The sequence below is a fragment of the Mycetomoellerius zeteki genome, unplaced genomic scaffold (assembly GCF_001594055.1).
Source record: "Mycetomoellerius zeteki isolate Tzet28-1 unplaced genomic scaffold, Tzet1.0 scaffold366, whole genome shotgun sequence".
Lineage (NCBI taxonomy): Eukaryota > Metazoa > Arthropoda > Insecta > Hymenoptera > Formicidae > Mycetomoellerius > Mycetomoellerius zeteki.
In genome coordinates, this window is record NW_017257356.1 from 57,504 (window position 1) to 75,663 (window position 18,160).

At 33.7% G+C, this 18,160-nt stretch overlaps 2 protein-coding genes across 4 annotated transcripts in view; one reads left to right on the top strand and one right to left on the bottom strand.

The window, feature by feature from the left end:
• Hao (Hydroxyacid oxidase) overlaps window positions 1–12,272 on the bottom strand; it is a 13,686-nt gene extending 1,414 nt beyond the window's left edge. The window contains exons 1-8 of one of the 2 annotated variants that reach the window (XM_018453157.1): window positions 12,050–12,093; window positions 11,310–11,365; window positions 11,041–11,204; window positions 10,491–10,642; window positions 2,016–2,271; window positions 1,473–1,601; window positions 1,228–1,360; window positions 992–1,108 (exon numbers count right to left, since the gene is read on the bottom strand). In XM_018453157.1, coding sequence (XP_018308659.1) covers window positions 992–1,108; window positions 1,228–1,360; window positions 1,473–1,601; window positions 2,016–2,271; window positions 10,491–10,642; window positions 11,041–11,174 — 921 coding nt within the window. In that variant the 5' untranslated portion in view covers window positions 11,175–11,204; window positions 11,310–11,365; window positions 12,050–12,093. Of the gene's footprint in view, window positions 1–991; window positions 1,109–1,227; window positions 1,361–1,472; window positions 1,602–2,015; window positions 2,272–10,490; window positions 10,643–11,040; window positions 11,205–11,309; window positions 11,366–12,049 lie in introns of both variants that reach the window. The other variant, XM_018453156.1, reaches the window with a different exon arrangement.
• Window positions 4,584–8,891, top strand: LOC108725881 (N-acetylgalactosaminyltransferase 6). 2 transcript variants are annotated; one of them, XM_018453154.1, is made up of 3 exons: window positions 4,584–4,949; window positions 5,118–5,352; window positions 7,158–8,891. In XM_018453154.1, the coding sequence occupies exons 2-3, from the start codon at window positions 5,170–5,172 to the stop codon at window positions 8,784–8,786; spliced, it is 1,812 nt and encodes a 603-aa protein (XP_018308656.1). In that variant the 5' UTR covers window positions 4,584–4,949; window positions 5,118–5,169; the 3' UTR covers window positions 8,787–8,891. The 2 variants fall into 2 exon arrangements, with proteins under 2 accessions (XP_018308656.1, XP_018308657.1); XM_018453155.1 differs by lacking the exon at window positions 4,584–4,949 and having other exon boundaries at window positions 5,046–5,352.
• Window positions 12,273–18,160: the final 5,888 nt, after the last annotated feature.

Consider the following 18,160-nt stretch of genomic DNA (forward strand, 5'->3'; position numbering starts at 1 on the left):
GCAATGTTTAAGTCCTCTGCCAGCTCTCTGATAGTTAACTTGCGATTATTGATCAACATTTCTCTCACTTTATTGATGTTTTCGTCGGTTTTCGATGTCGACGGCCTGCCGCTGCGTTCGTCATCCTCGACGGATTCACGACCACTTCTGAAGCGTTCATGCCACTCGTAAACGGTTGTTTTCTTTAGAGCATCACTGCCGAAACAGTTCCCCAACATTTTCAAGGTTTTCGCACCATTGAATCCATTTTTAACGCAAAATTTAATACAAACTCGTTGTTGCAAATTCAACTCCATTTTTAAAATTGTAAAAAATCGAAAACACGTGCAGAAACCAAAAAAAACAGAACTCAAATCAGCTGACGCAGAGCATCACCTGGTGGTAATTCCGGGAACTTTTTGATCAAAGTGTAATATATATATATATATACATCTGATCAAAAAGTTCCCGGAATTACCACCAGGTGATGCTCTGCATCAGCTGATTTGAGTTCTGTTTTTTTGGTTAGGTTGCCACATCTATCATTGACATTTCCATCAAATTTTATCGCCATAGCTTGACATTTGTAAAAGTTACGTCGTCTTGAGTACATCTACCTCTGCACGTGTTTTCGATTTTCTACAGTTTTAAAAATGGAGTTGAATTTGCAACAACGAGTTTGTATTAAATTTTTTGACCAAGAACGAAACGAATACCATCCAACAGCCATCGAATTCACCCGATATGGATCCTTGCGATTTTTTTCTGTTCGATCGAGTCAAAAAACCACTACTAAGAGGTAATGGAAAAATCGAAGACGGCTCTGATGGCTATACCGACAATAGAGTTCCAGAAATGTTTCGAGAGTTGGATCAAGCGCTGGCATAAGTGCGTTGCAGTCGATGGGGAGTACTTTGAAGGGGACAATACCACTTTTGATGAATAAACTTGTATTTTGAATTTTCTGAATGAATTCCGGGAACTTTTTGATCAAGGTATGTTCAATGAATACCATTTTTGCACCCAATGCCAATGCTTTGAACACGTCGATGCCTTGCGTCACTCCACCATCCATATAGATTTCTACTTTATCTCCTACAGCTTTACTTATTTCAGGTAAAACTTCGATCTGCGAATACAATTATTTCAATAATTCACGTACAGTATATACTATATAATCTTCTAAATGATTGTCTAATACTCTAAGTTTTCAATATCGAAAGCTGTTTAAACGAGAAATGAACCAACCGTTGCTGGAACACTATCTATCTGACGCGCACCGTGATTTGATACTATAATGCCATCAGCCCCATTTTCCACGGCTAAACGTGCATCCTCTACCGTTAATACTCCTTTAAGAATTACCGATAGTGTTGTAATTCTACGACAAATTTGATTCGAATCGATATTTGATTTGCTCGTTGTATGGTAAAAGATTTACTGTTCCAAAATGTCAAGATAAAGAAAGTTCACAAACAATGATAAGCAGATACCTTTTAAGCCATTTTACGTCATCCCAGGAAAGAGATGTATCGAATAGTGCAGTAACATATTCATTAAGACCGGAGCCAGTCTTCGCTGAATTTATTCGTTTCGATAAATCACCTTGGAAATTTGCGAATCTAAAGCAAAGACGTAAAATTCTATTTTTACCGTACATTATCATAAATTTCACTTAAATTTAAAATACATAATATATGTAGGGATGTTATTGTGTCTATATATTCTATATCTTTTATTTATTTTAAATTTATAAAATTAATTAATTTTTTATATTTATAAACATTGAAAAATAATCTAAGTTTTTCTTGGTAGACTAGCTTTGAAAAGTATAAGAAATGAAAAATACTTTTTTTTAATTTTAAGCATAGAACTCTTACAAATACTGCCTTCATTATCTCTTTGTATTCTTTTTACAGTTAATAGCAATTTACTAACTAATTCAAACTACTCATCTACGTATGAGAGAGATATATGTATTTTTATACAAATACATTTACATATTCAATATTTCCTACATATCTCTGAATGCCTACCTCAAATGATTAGGCAATGCAAATTTATTTCTCAAATCGGCGCGTCGATCACCAAAAATTGGCGCATCGATAGTGAGAACCAGCGCTTTGAAACCAGCACGTTCGGCACGTTTTATCAAATTTAAGGTAACATTCCTATCAGTATAAACATAGAGCTGGAGCCATTTTATACCCTTCGGCGCAGCTTCTGTCACTTCCTCTATACTGCTCGTGGATATCGTCGAAAGAATGAAAATCGTTCCTGCTGCTTGAGCAGCTACAAATAGACAAAAGTGACAAAACTATTTATAGTAAAAAAATTTTAATAATATATCTATAATTAATTGAATAAAGCTGTCCAAATATTTTATTATACATATATATAATACATATGTATATATTATACATAATTGTATATATTTATTATATGATAAAATATTCGAACAGTTTTATTCAATTAGAAATTTTGCTTTAAGCGATCTGCTGATTGAATTAATCGATTAAATTAATTGGAGTTTATGTATATACATTAACTTAAGTGATTAAATGAACCAACAGAAGCTTAAAGCAAAAAATTTCTAACTATATAATTCATTGTTCTTAATTTAACATTTCTTCCATATGTTGAACAACAAAACACTATAATATTTCTATCCGTGTTAAGAAATTATAATACACTGACATGTATTATTAGACATATTGATAAAATAGTACTATTAAATGTCTCGCCAAAAGGTATGCTAACTATATTTAATTGGTGATACGCATATTTTGTACGTACGATTTTAAATTGTCGAAAAGGATACAAGTTAATTGACAATTACATAGAATTTTTAAACGTCTTACATCTTTTAACAAAAGACGACAGTACGAAATGATGTCACGAAAATAGTACAATGCGAAAGAAACGTTTATTAATTGTTACTTCCATATGCATCTTTCACAAGAAGATCTGTTGCATGAGTTACGAATAATACAAAAGTTACACGTGTTGCAGAATGCATGACGTAATCGTACAGGTGAAATCTAGATTTACAATACTAGTATTAGTCAGGGTTGGGTAGTGTTAAGTTAAAAAGATGAAAGTTAAATTAAAAAGATAAAAGTTAAGTTAAAAAGTTAATTAATTTTAACTTAACTTAGTTACATTATACACTTTTAACTTTTTAACTTAATTTAGTTACATTTTATCAGTAACTATTAACTTTTAATTTGATTTTTTTTAAGTCAATCCTTAAACATAATGCGAGAGGATAATGAGTATATAATTTAGTAATTTTATATTGTATAATCGTTGACTTGTGAACAAATATAACCAGATTCTTTATTAAATATGATGTGAGAAAGGAAAAATACGAAAAATTATGTAAAACTGTCAAACTTTTTCTTTTTCTTTTTTTTTTATTTTTCGTTCGGACCAAATTTAACTTTTAACTTTTCAATTACTTTTTTTTTTATTAACTTAACTTTTAATTCAATTAATTTTATTATGGATCAACTTGTATTTTAATCAAGTTAAATTTTCAAGGCTATTAATTTTAATTTAATTTAGTTAAAAAAAAAGTTAACTTCCCAACCCTGGTATTAATACTATTAGTTGGAATACTGCAACGATATAACGCGCTTTAATTTCAATAGCAAAAAATACAGGGCGATATGACGTCGCAAATTACCGTTGCAGAAAGTAAATCAGGATAAAACATGCTAAAACAAATTAACAAGGTCATATCCGCAATTAACAACGACATTTTTAATCGAAGTTAACTCTTCGAAATTCAACTTTAGAAATAATTTTAAACAAACAATATCAAAGGTTTGGATCATCTCTGAAGGTGATTTCGACCAACTTTAGTTACTTAACTACAATTAGTCGAAAATTAATTTATACAGTAATTATATTATATATGTATATATTATATAATGGTGTTCGTATTTTATAAGCATGAAAATAGCATTATTATTCATTCTTGTGCTGCTTAAAACATGGAAGGATCAGAGAATAGTTAGAAATGCAAGCAATTCCGCCAATGAAATTAAGTTAATTAGTAATTATAGTTTATATCAAGCAATGTCAGCAATATTTTGTTAGCTTGAATTGTGGCTTAAACTCTTAATTTTTTGTTTAAAAATAAAATTAACAATAAAATTTAATTATTCAATAACACACGAAAAAAGATTAGTTTAAAAAAAACGAGTTAAATTATTAGAAGTTTGCAAACAATTCTGTTGATTAAATTAATCGCCAATTAATTCAATTAATGATTAATTTCTTATAATAAAAGTATACATTTTTGCTTGAAGCAATGAAAAGAAAGCTAAAAAACAATTATATATAGTAATTAGAAATTTTTCTTCAAGCGATTATTTTACTAGTTGAACTAATAATCGATTAAATTAATCTTTTAGTTTCATCGAAGTTATTTTTAGCAAAAGACTACTTATATAAATAATTTCCTTAAAATTCATATTCTTATTTCTTATTCAAAGGTACATTCGTGCATAGAATTGCGCAAGAACCAATTGGTTCTTATAATCGAAAGATTTTACGACCTTAGATTTTGATGCTAATCGATAAGAATCGTTAAGTTCGCAAAGGCGGTAAAAGATGAGCGATAGGCGAGATCGCGCGGGCGGAACCGAATAGAGAAAACAAGTTTCCTTAACGAAGTTTCTCTCTCACGAAGGTAACCTCCCACCCACTTTAATATATCGGTCATCGTGCAGCAATTGCAAGTTGCGGCAAGTGGCAGTCGTGCGTGTGTTTGTTGCATCGGTTCCTTATGCTTTCGCCGGAGTGTCAGGCGGGACTGCGGGAGTCGAGTAGTCAATAGATACAATCATACAACTCGAGATCTCCCGGTCGCCGCACAGCGGCGATGACGGACAACGCATCCGTTTACAGTGCGAGGCCCGCCTGCGTCTGCCACGTTCACGCGACGAGATAAGTCATAAGAGGTGAGGTTAATGTCCGTATTTATAATCAGACCTTATATTTAAGGTTTCATTAAATTTATTTTTAGATGCTCGTAGCCAATAAAATAATTCGTAGAGCATCCGAAGATAAATTTAAGAGGAAACCTTAAATATAAGGCCTGACTATGAATACAAGCATTGTGCCCGTAGTCTTCATTAGGGAGGCTCCAGGAGGCTCGCGAGACATGATCCTCTCGCGAAGATGAGGCGAAACGTAATCAGCTTGGTCAAGTTCCTCCTCCTGGCGGCGTTCACCGTGTTCCTGACCGTCGTGGTGTTCCACTACGCGCGATTGCCCAACCGCCGAATCTCGACGTCACTCGACACCCTGGCGGCGGCAGTGGTGGACGACGGCGTTCGAGGGAACGACGAGCATTTACGTCAGGTACAAACGAGAAGCCGAATTCCGTATCAGAAGGTCGATTAATTGTGTATCTTGAAACGAGAAAAGTTACAAAAGTGAGCAGATTCACTAGATGTTGACTAATGAAATTATAAATATTCCAACAAATTCGCTCACTTTTATCATTTTTATCTCAGTTTAAGATAGACAATCAACCCCCTGATCAGACTTCATCGTGGACAAGAATCCAATATTTATAGTGAAATTATCTATAGTGAAGTTTATTGTTTATATTTATTTTATTTATATTAACTTAAGCAAGTTAGGTGTGTCTGTTACAAATTTTGTTGACAGAAATGCCAGCAGCAACGTAACAAATATTCTGTTAATAGAATATAATTGATTGCAGAATTTGTGATTTTAAACATTTAATGATTTTATAATTCAGATAGTAAGTCTGTCAGAAACCGATTTTCCAAAGTATCTACAAATTTTTTTTATAGATTGCTAATAGAAACACAACATCTGTTTAATGAAGTGCTGTTTAATGGAGAGATAACAGAATTCTGATTGATAGAGATCAGAATCTTTAACTAGAAATTTTTCTCTTGATTGTAAAAATCGAGCAGAATCTGTCATTTCTTCACCATTTAAAGAATATCTCATGATAGCCAAATCTATCAAAAACAGATTTTATTAATTATGTATTACAAATTTGATTGGCAGAATGTCAACAAAAACATCATAAGATCTATTAACAAAATAGTTACAGTAGATTAATTACATAAACCAAACAGAATCTGTCATTTCGTAACCATTTAAATAATAGCCAAATTTGTTAAGAACAAATTTTACAATGTTATAAATTATGTTAATAGAATGTTAACAGAAATTAAAATCTTTACAGAATGTGATGGCTGATTGAATGGCAAAATCTGCCGTTTCATTTAATTTGTATTCAAATGTATTGAAAACAAATTAGCTTCATAGGGTTTATTTATGTTAATAAAACGTAATAATAAATTACAGAAACTAAGAAAAATGTAGAATTTTCTATATATTGGTTTAAGAAGAATGTACCACTTTGTAATCATTTAAATGATATGTTCCAATTGTGTGATTAAGAAATGATTCTACTCGGTTTTTTGCTGTCAAACTGTTATCAGATTATGTCGGCAGGCTCTGCTGACAGAACAGAGTTTAATAAATTGCATACTATTATCTAATCATTTTGCTTACGGAGAAATGGAACTCAGTATGCATTTCATCGAGTTCGATTCTTGTTGCGAGAAAAAGTCACAACAGAATAAATCTCGCGTCAGACGTTAAACACAAGAGAGAATTAGAACCGTTGTAATTTCATTCAGTTCAATTTCCCGCTGACATGGTAAAAGAATGATTACTTGAATTATTGTGTTTATAATTAATATGCGTGTCATTTATGGTATCAGCAGTCGAGACATTAGATATCATACCGGATATTATGAGTTCATCTTGTGCGCATGCATACTTAAAAACCTACTTTCCTCATATGCACATAACAGTTAGCAAACGAGTTTTATTTGCACCTCTTTTGCATTCCTAGTGATCAGGAATGTGCCAACACGATTGCATGCCCAAACCAGTTGTTCATTAGCATTTTTACAGTCGCAAAAGATGTCATTGCCGATTTTTTACTATTTATTCATATATCGTCACCATCGATTATTTTATAACATAGTAATAATACTGTTTAATGTGAAAAATGGATTGTTTTTCAAAATTATCTTGTTTCTGCAAGCTTCTCTATAAACAAAAATAGACAAGAGCTCACCATCCCTGATTATTAATAGCAACGTATTTTACAGGATTTGGATGACAAAATTGATTGGCATGACTACAAGAAAATTCAGGAAGAGGAAAAATGTACGGGGATAGGAGAACATGGAAGACCAGCCTTTCTTTCTCCATCCCTCGACGTGTTAAAAGAAAAATTGTATCAAGTAAATGGATTCAATGCAGCAGTCAGCGATGAGATCTCAATGAATCGTTCAGTACCTGACATTCGCCATCCAGATTGTAGAAAGAAGAAATATTTGAAGAACCTGGATCCCGTTTCTGTGATAGTGTCCTTCCACAACGAGCATTTCAGTACGTTACTGCGAACCTGCTGGAGCGTGGTTAATCGTTCGCCGCCTTCCCTTCTAGAAGAGATTATATTGGTCGACGACGCCAGCACGAAAGTCGAGTTAAAAAAGAAACTAGATGATTATGTTGCCCAGCATTTGCCGAAGGTATCGATCGTACGATTACCAAAACGCTCGGGATTGATCAGAGGCCGATTGGCGGGTGCAAAGAAGGCGAGAGCGAAGGTTCTCGTGTTCTTGGACTCTCACAGCGAAGCTAATGTGAATTGGCTGCCGCCGTTGTTAGAACCCATCGCGCAAAACTATAAAACCTGTGTTTGTCCGTTCATTGATGTGATAGATTATGAGACTTTTGAATATTTAGCGCAAGATGAAGGCCTTCGAGGGGCATTTGATTGGGAGTTGTATTACAAGCGGCTTCCATTACTTCCAGAAGATCTAAAGAGACCCACAGAACCGTTCAAGAGTCCTATAATGGCAGGCGGTCTGTTTGCGATCAGCGCGAAATTCTTCTGGGAATTGGGCGGTTACGATCCGGGCTTGGATATATGGGGTGGTGAACAATATGAGCTGTCCTTCAAAATCTGGCAATGCGGCGGTCAAATGTATGACGCACCGTGCTCCAGAGTCGGTCATGTCTATCGTAAATTCCCACCATTCCCTAATCCCGGCCGCGGCGACTTTCTGGAAAAGAACTTCAAAAGAGTTGCTGAGGTATGGATGGACGAATACGCGGAATACCTCTACAAGAGACGACCGCACTTGCGGACATTGGATCCGGGAGATTTGTCGGAGCAAAAGGCTTTGCGCAAGAAATTGCACTGTAAACCCTTTAACTGGTTCATGAAGAACATAGCCTTCGATCTTGTGGAGGTGTATCCACCCATCGAGCCAGACGATTTCGCTTACGGAGAGATTAGGAACATGGGCGTGACCGAACTATGTTTAGACTCGAAGAAGCGGAAGAGGGATGAGCTTGTCGTGGTGGACACCTGCATGAAAGATGATCAAAAAGTGTCGGGTGAACAAGAGTTCCGATTGACCTGGCATAAGGACATCAGGCCGAAAGATCGCACGGAATGCTTGGATGTATCCAAAGGCGAAGAGAAAGCACCAGTGAACTTGTATCCTTGCCATGGAAAACAGGGCAATCAGTTGTGGCGTTATGATATTGAAAAGCAGTGGCTGCAGCATGGTTACTCGTCTAGATGCCTAGACACCGATCCGAGCAGTAAAAGAGTGTTTGTGACTATATGCGACAAATCATCATCTACTCAGAAATGGCGGATAGAACAAGTTAACATGAAGGCGATCAATAATTGGGAGAACATAGGACCCAAGCTCAAGTGAACTCTCTTCCTTTCTTGTACTGCCATAATGTTTCTTGAATAGTAGGCTCGCGCCGAATTCTTACTCGTTATAGACCCAATTCTGTCAATGTAGATTAACTTACTTTTTATTCTTTTTCTATTTCTAAGGATTAGAAAAAGATAAAAAATAAATTAAGCTGAGATTAAAGTTACTCTACATTGGTAGAAATGGATCATAGAACTCTAAGGATCTTTTTATTCCTGGTTACTAGTCATCGCAAATTTCAAGTTGAACAACATACTGAACTTGTGTTAATAAGCAACGAAAAGTAAGACTCGATCAACGCGCAGTCCGAGTAATTTGCACGTAGCGAAATTTTCGTTCTTTGAATGTGCAATCCGAATAACAAGCGGTCTTCATATCGACGGATATGTCTATACATATCGCACAAGCGTTCTATCGTGTCTTACATCACATAGCCATACGTAGGAGTACGGTACGATAATGATCTTAGCATTTAAGTTTCACTTTTCGCTCAAATTAATATTACGGTAAACATTATAACCTTTCCCAACGCAGCACGACTAAGCAGGACTGATATTATTTTATTTGTATTATAATGAAAATGTTTTTTGTTAAAACAGAACTTTCTTTAACGAATCAAGTTTTAAAGTCTATCGAGAAATCATGAATATGATTTATGCAGTTCGAATCACATAAAATGTTACAAACTATTTTTTCTTATTAATTATTAGAAATTATATTAAAATTTTGTGATTTCTTAAGATCTTTATTTTTTTGTATGGCGCATAAAAAAATTCTATGAACACAAAATTAAATCCTCTTTACAATCTCTAAATTTCTGAAAAAATAGCTTATAATAATGTATGTGACATATCTTGTATAATAATTTTAACTATTCGTTGAATTCATTCCATTGTCATTAACCCATATAAATAAGTATTATGAACTATACTTTAGTAAATAAAATTGTTTTAAAAAAACGAAAGGAAAGATATATAAAATCGTTTTCCATTTTCATATACATGAGTAAATTATAGAATAACTTCAAACATAAAGTACATAATATTTTTTCTTATAATATGCAGATATTAAATAATACAACAAATTGTAAATAAATAACAAATATGTATTTTTTATATTAGTTTTAGATTCTTTCATAATATAACTTTTCTTTGAAATATTTTATTAAGGAAAGGATTAAAGATACATATTGCCACGTAATATATTGTCTTAAAAATTTTCTGTTGTATTCTAGTTAAATATAGAAAAAAATATGAGTGTTTCTTGAAAGTTATTCTACGATATACTCGAAAAATCAAAACTGTAAAAATAGAGCGTTTCATGGAGTTAATAATTATATATATATATATATAAAAGAAGAAATTGGAGCATTTATTCTTTATATTAATCAGTATATTCGTTTATGTTTGAGCGCGGATCTTTGACAATTATGGAATGAATGTTAAAGAAGTATTGTTAACTATCTGTGATCGTTGGTGTGTCTGGGCTAATCTTTGATTATTATAGCATATTTATATGATTTAATATACACGTTTGTATTAAAAAACATCCTTATATATTTTACAATAAACGTAACATACCAATCTATTAATAAAAAGTACAGTATGCAATAAAATTATAGTTCTAATTAAGCAGCAACCCCAAGTGTCAATATCTCATTGCATTATATAAGAAATATTTCGCAAAACGTCTACTTACCCCTTGCATTGGCGCACTCTCCATCAGGATGTGCCATACGTTGCATCGCGGTAGGTGCGACTCCCAAGGGCATTGAGACTTTGTGACCCAACACCGTCGTGCTTATATCCCTTTCAGACACGTTTCGCAAAAATCTGGGACGTATCCTGTAACTGCAAAAATATTAAAAATGATCAAAAATTAGAACAGTCACATTTTTAATCGCCAATCTATATGAAGAATATACATATATCCTATCTTTCAGCTCTATGAATTAATTAAGGAATCATATATATGCAATATAGATATCTAAAAAAAATAGTAATACCTTTTCAGATCAAATATTTCATATCAAACTTATTATTTATTTCTTATTTCTCTTTTTCTTTCTCAAAATCTTTTCTATTTCTTTACTTTTAACACAGATAAGCAAAGAAGACCATATTTGATCAATAATATTTTTGTTTGAATGGCAAATTGTAATTAACGCAAAAACATTTATGTTGATCGTTTTTTGGTTGATTTCTATTTACTATTGTCTTTAATTTTAGATTAGATAGATTTATATTACTTTTTAAAAGCTTCCTTATTCCATTTTACGCTGTATTCTTCTCCTGCGCCGCCTCTGTAGTAATCCCTTATGGAAGGAGTCAAATGTTCCAGAGCATGCTTCTCGTAGTCTTCGATACACACATATGCTGCCATCCTATCGCCCCAAGAATTAATAGTTGCAGTCTGTAACGAAAATATTGTTATATGTATATTAATTTATCTTGAAAATGAATTATAAGAAAATTTACAATAAATCTAATCGAGAAGAGGCCATGTAGATTGACTCACCGATTTCAATGAAAATTTTTTGTCATTTGTAAATTTTACGAACTTCTTTGCCAATTCTGAAAGTATTGAATGATTTTATATGGAAACTTTATTTAACGAAATACTTGCAAAATTTTTATTAATAAATTTTTCTAGTATTTTTTAGTATTTTATTCTCGATTCTTCCCTTGCAAAATGTATTCTTATAATTTATATTATTATAACGTTTTAAAAACGTTTCATATTTTCTAATTGATACTTTATAATATAAGGATAGATAATGACATAATATTACTGCGAACACGCAGCGATATTACAACATATATAATAAGCGACGTCATATGTAACAGAAGCGCATTATGTAATTCAAAGAGTAATAACAAATAAATACATAATTTCCAAAATAAAGCGTAGAAAGGCTTATAGTAGATCTAAAATACATGCTCTCATTTTATAATTTAAAATGATCATTTCCAAAATGACTTGAAGAGCTTCGTATTAAGATAAATTAATATTTTATAATAATATATAGGCGATTGTTTTTGTACAATGTCATGTAATTGTGATAGGTTTCGACTTGACAGAATATATCTTGTTAATCGATTATTGCATGATTTAAAGTTCTAATTTTATTGATAATGCAAATAGAACATTTATAATTTTACCGATAATGCAATATGCAGAGGAACTAATAGTATCTCGAAAAAATTGTAATGCTTGAAAATTCGCGTAAATGAAAGAGATTAAAAAGATAGACTTACCAGCAGGATGGCTCGTTGTTCACTTCTGCTCGTCTCGATCGTTAACAAACGTCTGACTATATTCTCCGATAATTCCTCGCCGATAGCACCACGGAAAAATTTTGTCATAACAGATAAAACGTTCTTAAATATCACGGGTTGTTTTTATCTGTCTTCGCAATGCGATGAATATATCAACTGTCTTCTTATGAAGGATAAATTGATGTAATAAACATCAACGGTACTCCAAGGAACGTGGCAGTTTTATTGAATTATATATTTTTCCATGTGCTATTGTATGTTTTTTGTCTTTAATGGATTATTATACAATGTATGTCGTATAATTTAAATCGATGTAACACATGTCTCCGAAACATGACGTAATACGTTTTAATTTAAGTGTAGAATAAGTAGAGAAATTGTTGTTTCGACTGAATTTTATTTAGGCGACGATACTTGCCGAGAAATATTACATATAACTGCGAGTTGAAATGCTGCGAGTTACAAGGCGGGTATTCATAGTTGATTCTTTTATATTTAAGATTATCTTATCACAAAGTCATAATAGGTAGAATATTACTTCAGACGGTGTTAAAATAAATACAGACTACAAATATCGGTCACAAACGAAAATTTAAATAGTCATTTCAAGATAAATTAAAAATTATTAATAAGTTTATTAAGGAGAATAATTTTTTGTTAAGTTAATAACTACTTTCATAGTAATAGCTACTTGTAGTAATGATTTTTCGTCATTGGAAAGACATTATTAGAATGCGCTATAATTGGTTATTACACCTTGATAAAGATTTTTAAAATTATTAAATTTATTAAACAGAAATTTTAAGAATTATTACAGAATCTGTTATTTTATAACTATTTAAATAATACCCTGATAGCCAAATTTGTTAGAAATTTTATAGTATCTATTATAAATCATGTTGGTAGAATTCCAATAAAAATAATAAAAGAATATTAATAGAATGTAACAGATAGACTGTCATCACTCATCATATTCTTAGAATAATATATATATATATATATATATATCAAACAAAACCTACCATTTCTGACAGAAAATAAGATTAATGTGAATGATGCTAATTCTAATCAGCAAACTGCTAATGTACTGCTAACATTTTGCTGAATTATAAATGAATTATAAACAGCATTACGAAATAGAAAATCATATATTGCAGATTTTCTAATCGTAAAGCGTCAATATTACACTGTGATATATTAAGATTTAATGAGATATTGTATGATTTACATTTCATTTTATTCATACTACATAATTTAGGTATATATGGAGTATTAGATTAATTTTCTAATATAGGAAACACAGAGAAAGGGAAGAGAAAATGATCGTCTGTTTAAACTTTACTTTATTACATTCTGTTAGAAATAATACACAAAAGTTTTTCCGGAGGCGGCAGAGGTCTCCTTACTGCGGAACACGCAGGACACGCGGGCGTCGCCCGTTCGTAAGTGAAAGCCCCTCGCGAAAATTGGCAAACCGTCGCCCGCAACCCCCCCGTGCGTATTTATATTTTGTGTATGTGTTTATTCGTTGTTGTGTACATGCCTATACGTGTTAAATATGTGTGTGTGTGTGTGTGTGTGTGTGTGTGTGTGTGTGTGTGTGTATGTGTATGTATGTGTGGTCGTGTGCAGTTTTCAATTTTATTTCAAGTCACCCCAGCGACCACGCGCGCGCTCGCCAGCACGTTGCGTTTAATTAAGAATATACAATCTTACAGTAATTATACTTATATTATATTTATATATTTATATATATAATATGTATATCGAAAAAGAGTCTGCGAGGGACCATAAATAATCGCGCGGGCCGGCGGCCGTGGGGAAGGGTCGCAGGATCGGTTGGCGGGTCGATTTTACGAGTTTAAATGGAAAATGCCTGCATAAATGCGCTATTAAACGGATATGTAGCGCGTAGAGCGACCTGAGCGCTTCTTTTGCATTCTCTTTTTATAGAATCGCCTATAGAATTTCAGCACGTCGACGGCAAATCTGTATCTCGCTATCTTCGCTTCTCCTTTCTGCCAGATCTGACACGAATTAGGGCATTGATAAGACCGAAGGACGAAAAATTCCGATCTCAACATCTCAAGTCTGTTAGATTCTATTTTAGGATTATTTAAATTCTAATATATTTCGCATGTCCCCCTCCTCCCCTTCAGACGTTTTTCCGGACATCTTTTTCAGATTTTTTATGTCATTTGCGTATTATATTCCCGGAATGAGTCCTGATTGTACAATCAAGAATCTGAGAAGTATACGCGAGGACGAAATCACGAATGAAAATGTTACACGGGCCTTGCGATTTCCTTACCCGAAAACGCTCGTCCTTACGTCTTTTATCGTAATGATCCTCGAGAAGTGAGGAGGATCCACCAGAAACATTCACAAGCGTGAACGCATTTGATTATTAATACAAGACGCTTGCAAAATTGAATTACGAAAATTATTACTAAAATAAAATTAATGTAAAATTAAAATTATTTGAAAGTAACTCGGTTTTTATAGCATTATTAACAAATCCTAACAGATAAAACGTACGATTAAAATTTTCTTTTTACACGCTTGTGATGTTTTTCTTGGCTTCCCTTCAAAATTCGAATCGCTTTGAAAAGTCCTGCAAGATTTCGCGTATGTATTACAACAAAAAATTATACCGGGGTAAGTGTATTCCATTTCATCCGTAGTATTTTATTAGAGCGATTACGCTAAATTAATAGATCTTTCCCAAGCAGAACAACAGGTCATGATATAATGTCATTTTAATGTTAAAATGAATCGGGACTGATCAAATACTACTTTTAATAATCATTTTGGAATTATTTTGATACTATTTTTGTGTCATAATGACTTTATATTCTGCTTGGACTCTAACAATTTCAAACTATGTTTTTCTCTCTCATCCCCTTGTTATGACCGACTCGAATAAAGGATGAGAGTAGCTTCGGAAATCAAAATTCAATGTACTCTCTGTTTGCTTTCGCATTCCCAATACCACAGAGAGCTAATCATTATTCAAAATTCTTCGAAAGTCTAAGAACAAGGACTTCTTTTGGCATCGTTGTATCTTTAGATATTTGTGTCACAATTGCGTTAATTTCATATTAATTTCTTTTTTCATGTGTCAATCTCCACCTCGATATCTTCTCTCACTATCGCATGCAGTGCGTTACTGTCTGTCCGTTTTAGCTCTTCGTAGCTGCATATCATTATTTTTTTTCTGTTTGAATACATAAGAATAGATTAGACACTCTATTTTGATTTTTATATCGGCAATTTTTTTTTTTTTCGAATACCACGTTTATGTGTATAATTCATAGACGTATAACGTTAACGCTATTATCAGTGAATTCCATAAATCGTATGATCTTATGAATTCACATGTCATATTCGCCTTATGAACAGTAAGTTAGTACGATCCTGTGCAGGATCCTTACATTTAATTACATATTTCATCTTGTACCTTGCATAAATGCAATTGTTATCTTTATTCGCTAATCAATCGGTTTGATACCACAATACATTCTCCAATCATTCGAGGAGTTTCAGTTTCGGCCTCTTTTCAAATCTCATTTAACATCATTAACATTCAAAAATATTTCGTGTCTCTTTGACATTTTCACGGTTCGATAATTTCTTCGCGCGTTTTATGTTTCGCGTTTGATCGGATTTCTTATGCGGCATTGAATTATACGGAATGACAATTTCCAGAGTCTCGCTAGAACGAGAAAACGTTAAACAATCACGCAAAAATCAGATATTCCGTACGCCTCCCTAAAAATCGGAGGTTGCAAAGCACATTACAAGCTGGAAAAAATTTTAGGCGATAGGATATTTCGGTGCATTATGCGAACATTAAGTTAGCTCTTCTTTCGGGGTTCTCTTTTCATTCTAAAAAAAATTCTCTCAATCGAGTTTTCTCTTTTTCTCGATATAATTCATTCCTTGCAGTCTAATCTTTATACCACCCGGTATAAAAAAAATTTATATATACTCAAGTATAAATATATATGTAATTATATATAAACTTTTTTTACTGGGCATTCTTAAAGCTTTCGAAGATACGCAATCGCGCATTCTGAAGCGGACTATCTAATGTTTAGATTAATTAATGTAAAAAGGAGTACGTTTTGTGATATCCGAACGTCGAGGATGTCATCATCGTACAATCGTTCTTCGACGTTCGCACTCCAAAGAATTACAAACCATGTGTAAAAAAAAAAGTATTTTTACACAAACGTAAGTGTACAATACGCATAGCCAGTGAATAAGGAGTCATTAGAAAACATATGCTTCTGGTATCTGACTTTGGTAAGGATTATCTGCGGAGCACCCAACTGGCTTGAGAATCGTGACATTCGGGTCGATGTTAAATTACGAAATTCACAACCAGTATTACTGTACAGTAAACTGGTGAGGATCCTCGATCCGAACGTCAATTCGTGACCAGTGATCTGTCCGACGAACCTCGTTCGTTTCTTAGATGCTAACTAACAAAATAAAACGACACCGATGACTCGAACGATCACGCTGATGCGCAAAATAGTTCAGAAGCGAAAGCGGGCGCTCTTTCTTTTTTCTCCGTTCGAAAAACCTTTCGTGATTTTCGCGAACGAGAAAATCTTTCTTGGAAAGATTCGAATTAGAACCAATAGTAAATTTAGTATTAGAACCAGTGTTCTAATACTAATATTTTTTCACTCTTCCACAACAGGATAATCGAACAAAAGGAGCATCAGCGCGTACGTTCTCTTTCTTCAGGGCGGGATTGCTCGAGGATCAAAACGAAAGCATGGAGTAGACACACTGCCTGTCGAGGTAGTTACAAGCGACGAGCTCCTCGCACGTCAAAGGCAAATGAGAAAATGCGAAGTACGCGTCTGCAGAAACGTTCGTAGCCCATTTGATGAAAGCGGCGACGACGACAAGAACGATTTGATGATAGCGCATTTCCCTGGTGGTCTTGTTTGATACACGCGTCGTCGTGCATCGACACCGGGCGCTTCGAGAACGTCACGCAGATTAAATGAACGAAAGCTGTTAATCTCCTTCCGTTTATTCGTAATTTTACTGACTAGAGCGTCATTTGCGCTGAATACAATTAAAATTATCTTTAGAACTAGAACTAAAGAGAACGAGAGATGATAAATCCTCCTTTCTCTTCCTTCTTTTCGTCCTCTTCTTATTCTTCCTCTTCTTCATCTTTTCCTTTTGCTACCTTTGTGAGAGTTATATACTGCATACGATCTCGAGAACGATACCACTCTGATCTCACGTGCGTTTCGCATGCATGCGACGCGCGAGCGACACATGCGTTAATGCAAGTTATAGTTCACATGCATTTGCCTTTGAATCTTTTGATTATTTTTTTTCTTTTTTTCTGTTCGACGACCCTCGTATTCTGAAACAAACGTAAATTCACGACGACTACCTTCGCCGATATGTACGCAACGTATTGAACAGCGTTAATACAGCACTTCCTTCTAGTTTACCCGCATAATGGGAACGCGTATACGTCTCATGTAAACGTTGCTGAACAATCACCTTTCTCTTTCCTCACGCTCTTTTTCCGTTACGCACAAAGCATTGTGGAAATCGGTGTAATTTCGACGGGTTGAAATTCTCGCGTACGCGAGAAAAAGCCTCGCGCCAATCGAGTTTCGTCTTTTGAGTTTCGCAAACGAATTCATACAGGCGACTTTCGCGTACCCCCATAAATTAATGAAATTATATTGATCTTAATCTCTGACCCTGTGTTACGCACAGAAAAATAAAATCCCATCGCAATCTCTATTGCCCCTTGCATATTTCTTTTCTTTTCTTCTTGCGCGACAATACCAAGCGCTACTTTGTTCAATGATAAAAAAAATATGAAAAAAACGATATTCCGGCAGTTCTGTCTGTCACTGATTAGAAACAATGCGCTCGGCTATGTCTCGTAATTTGTGTCTTCCTTATTTCTCTACCACGCATAAGATAAATGACACTAGTATTCATGACACTTCCAGTTTGTAAACCATATCATCTTTTGAAGTAATTTTAAAAAAACAGAAAGAAAATCAGATATTTTGTACATTATACGCTTATTTAGTG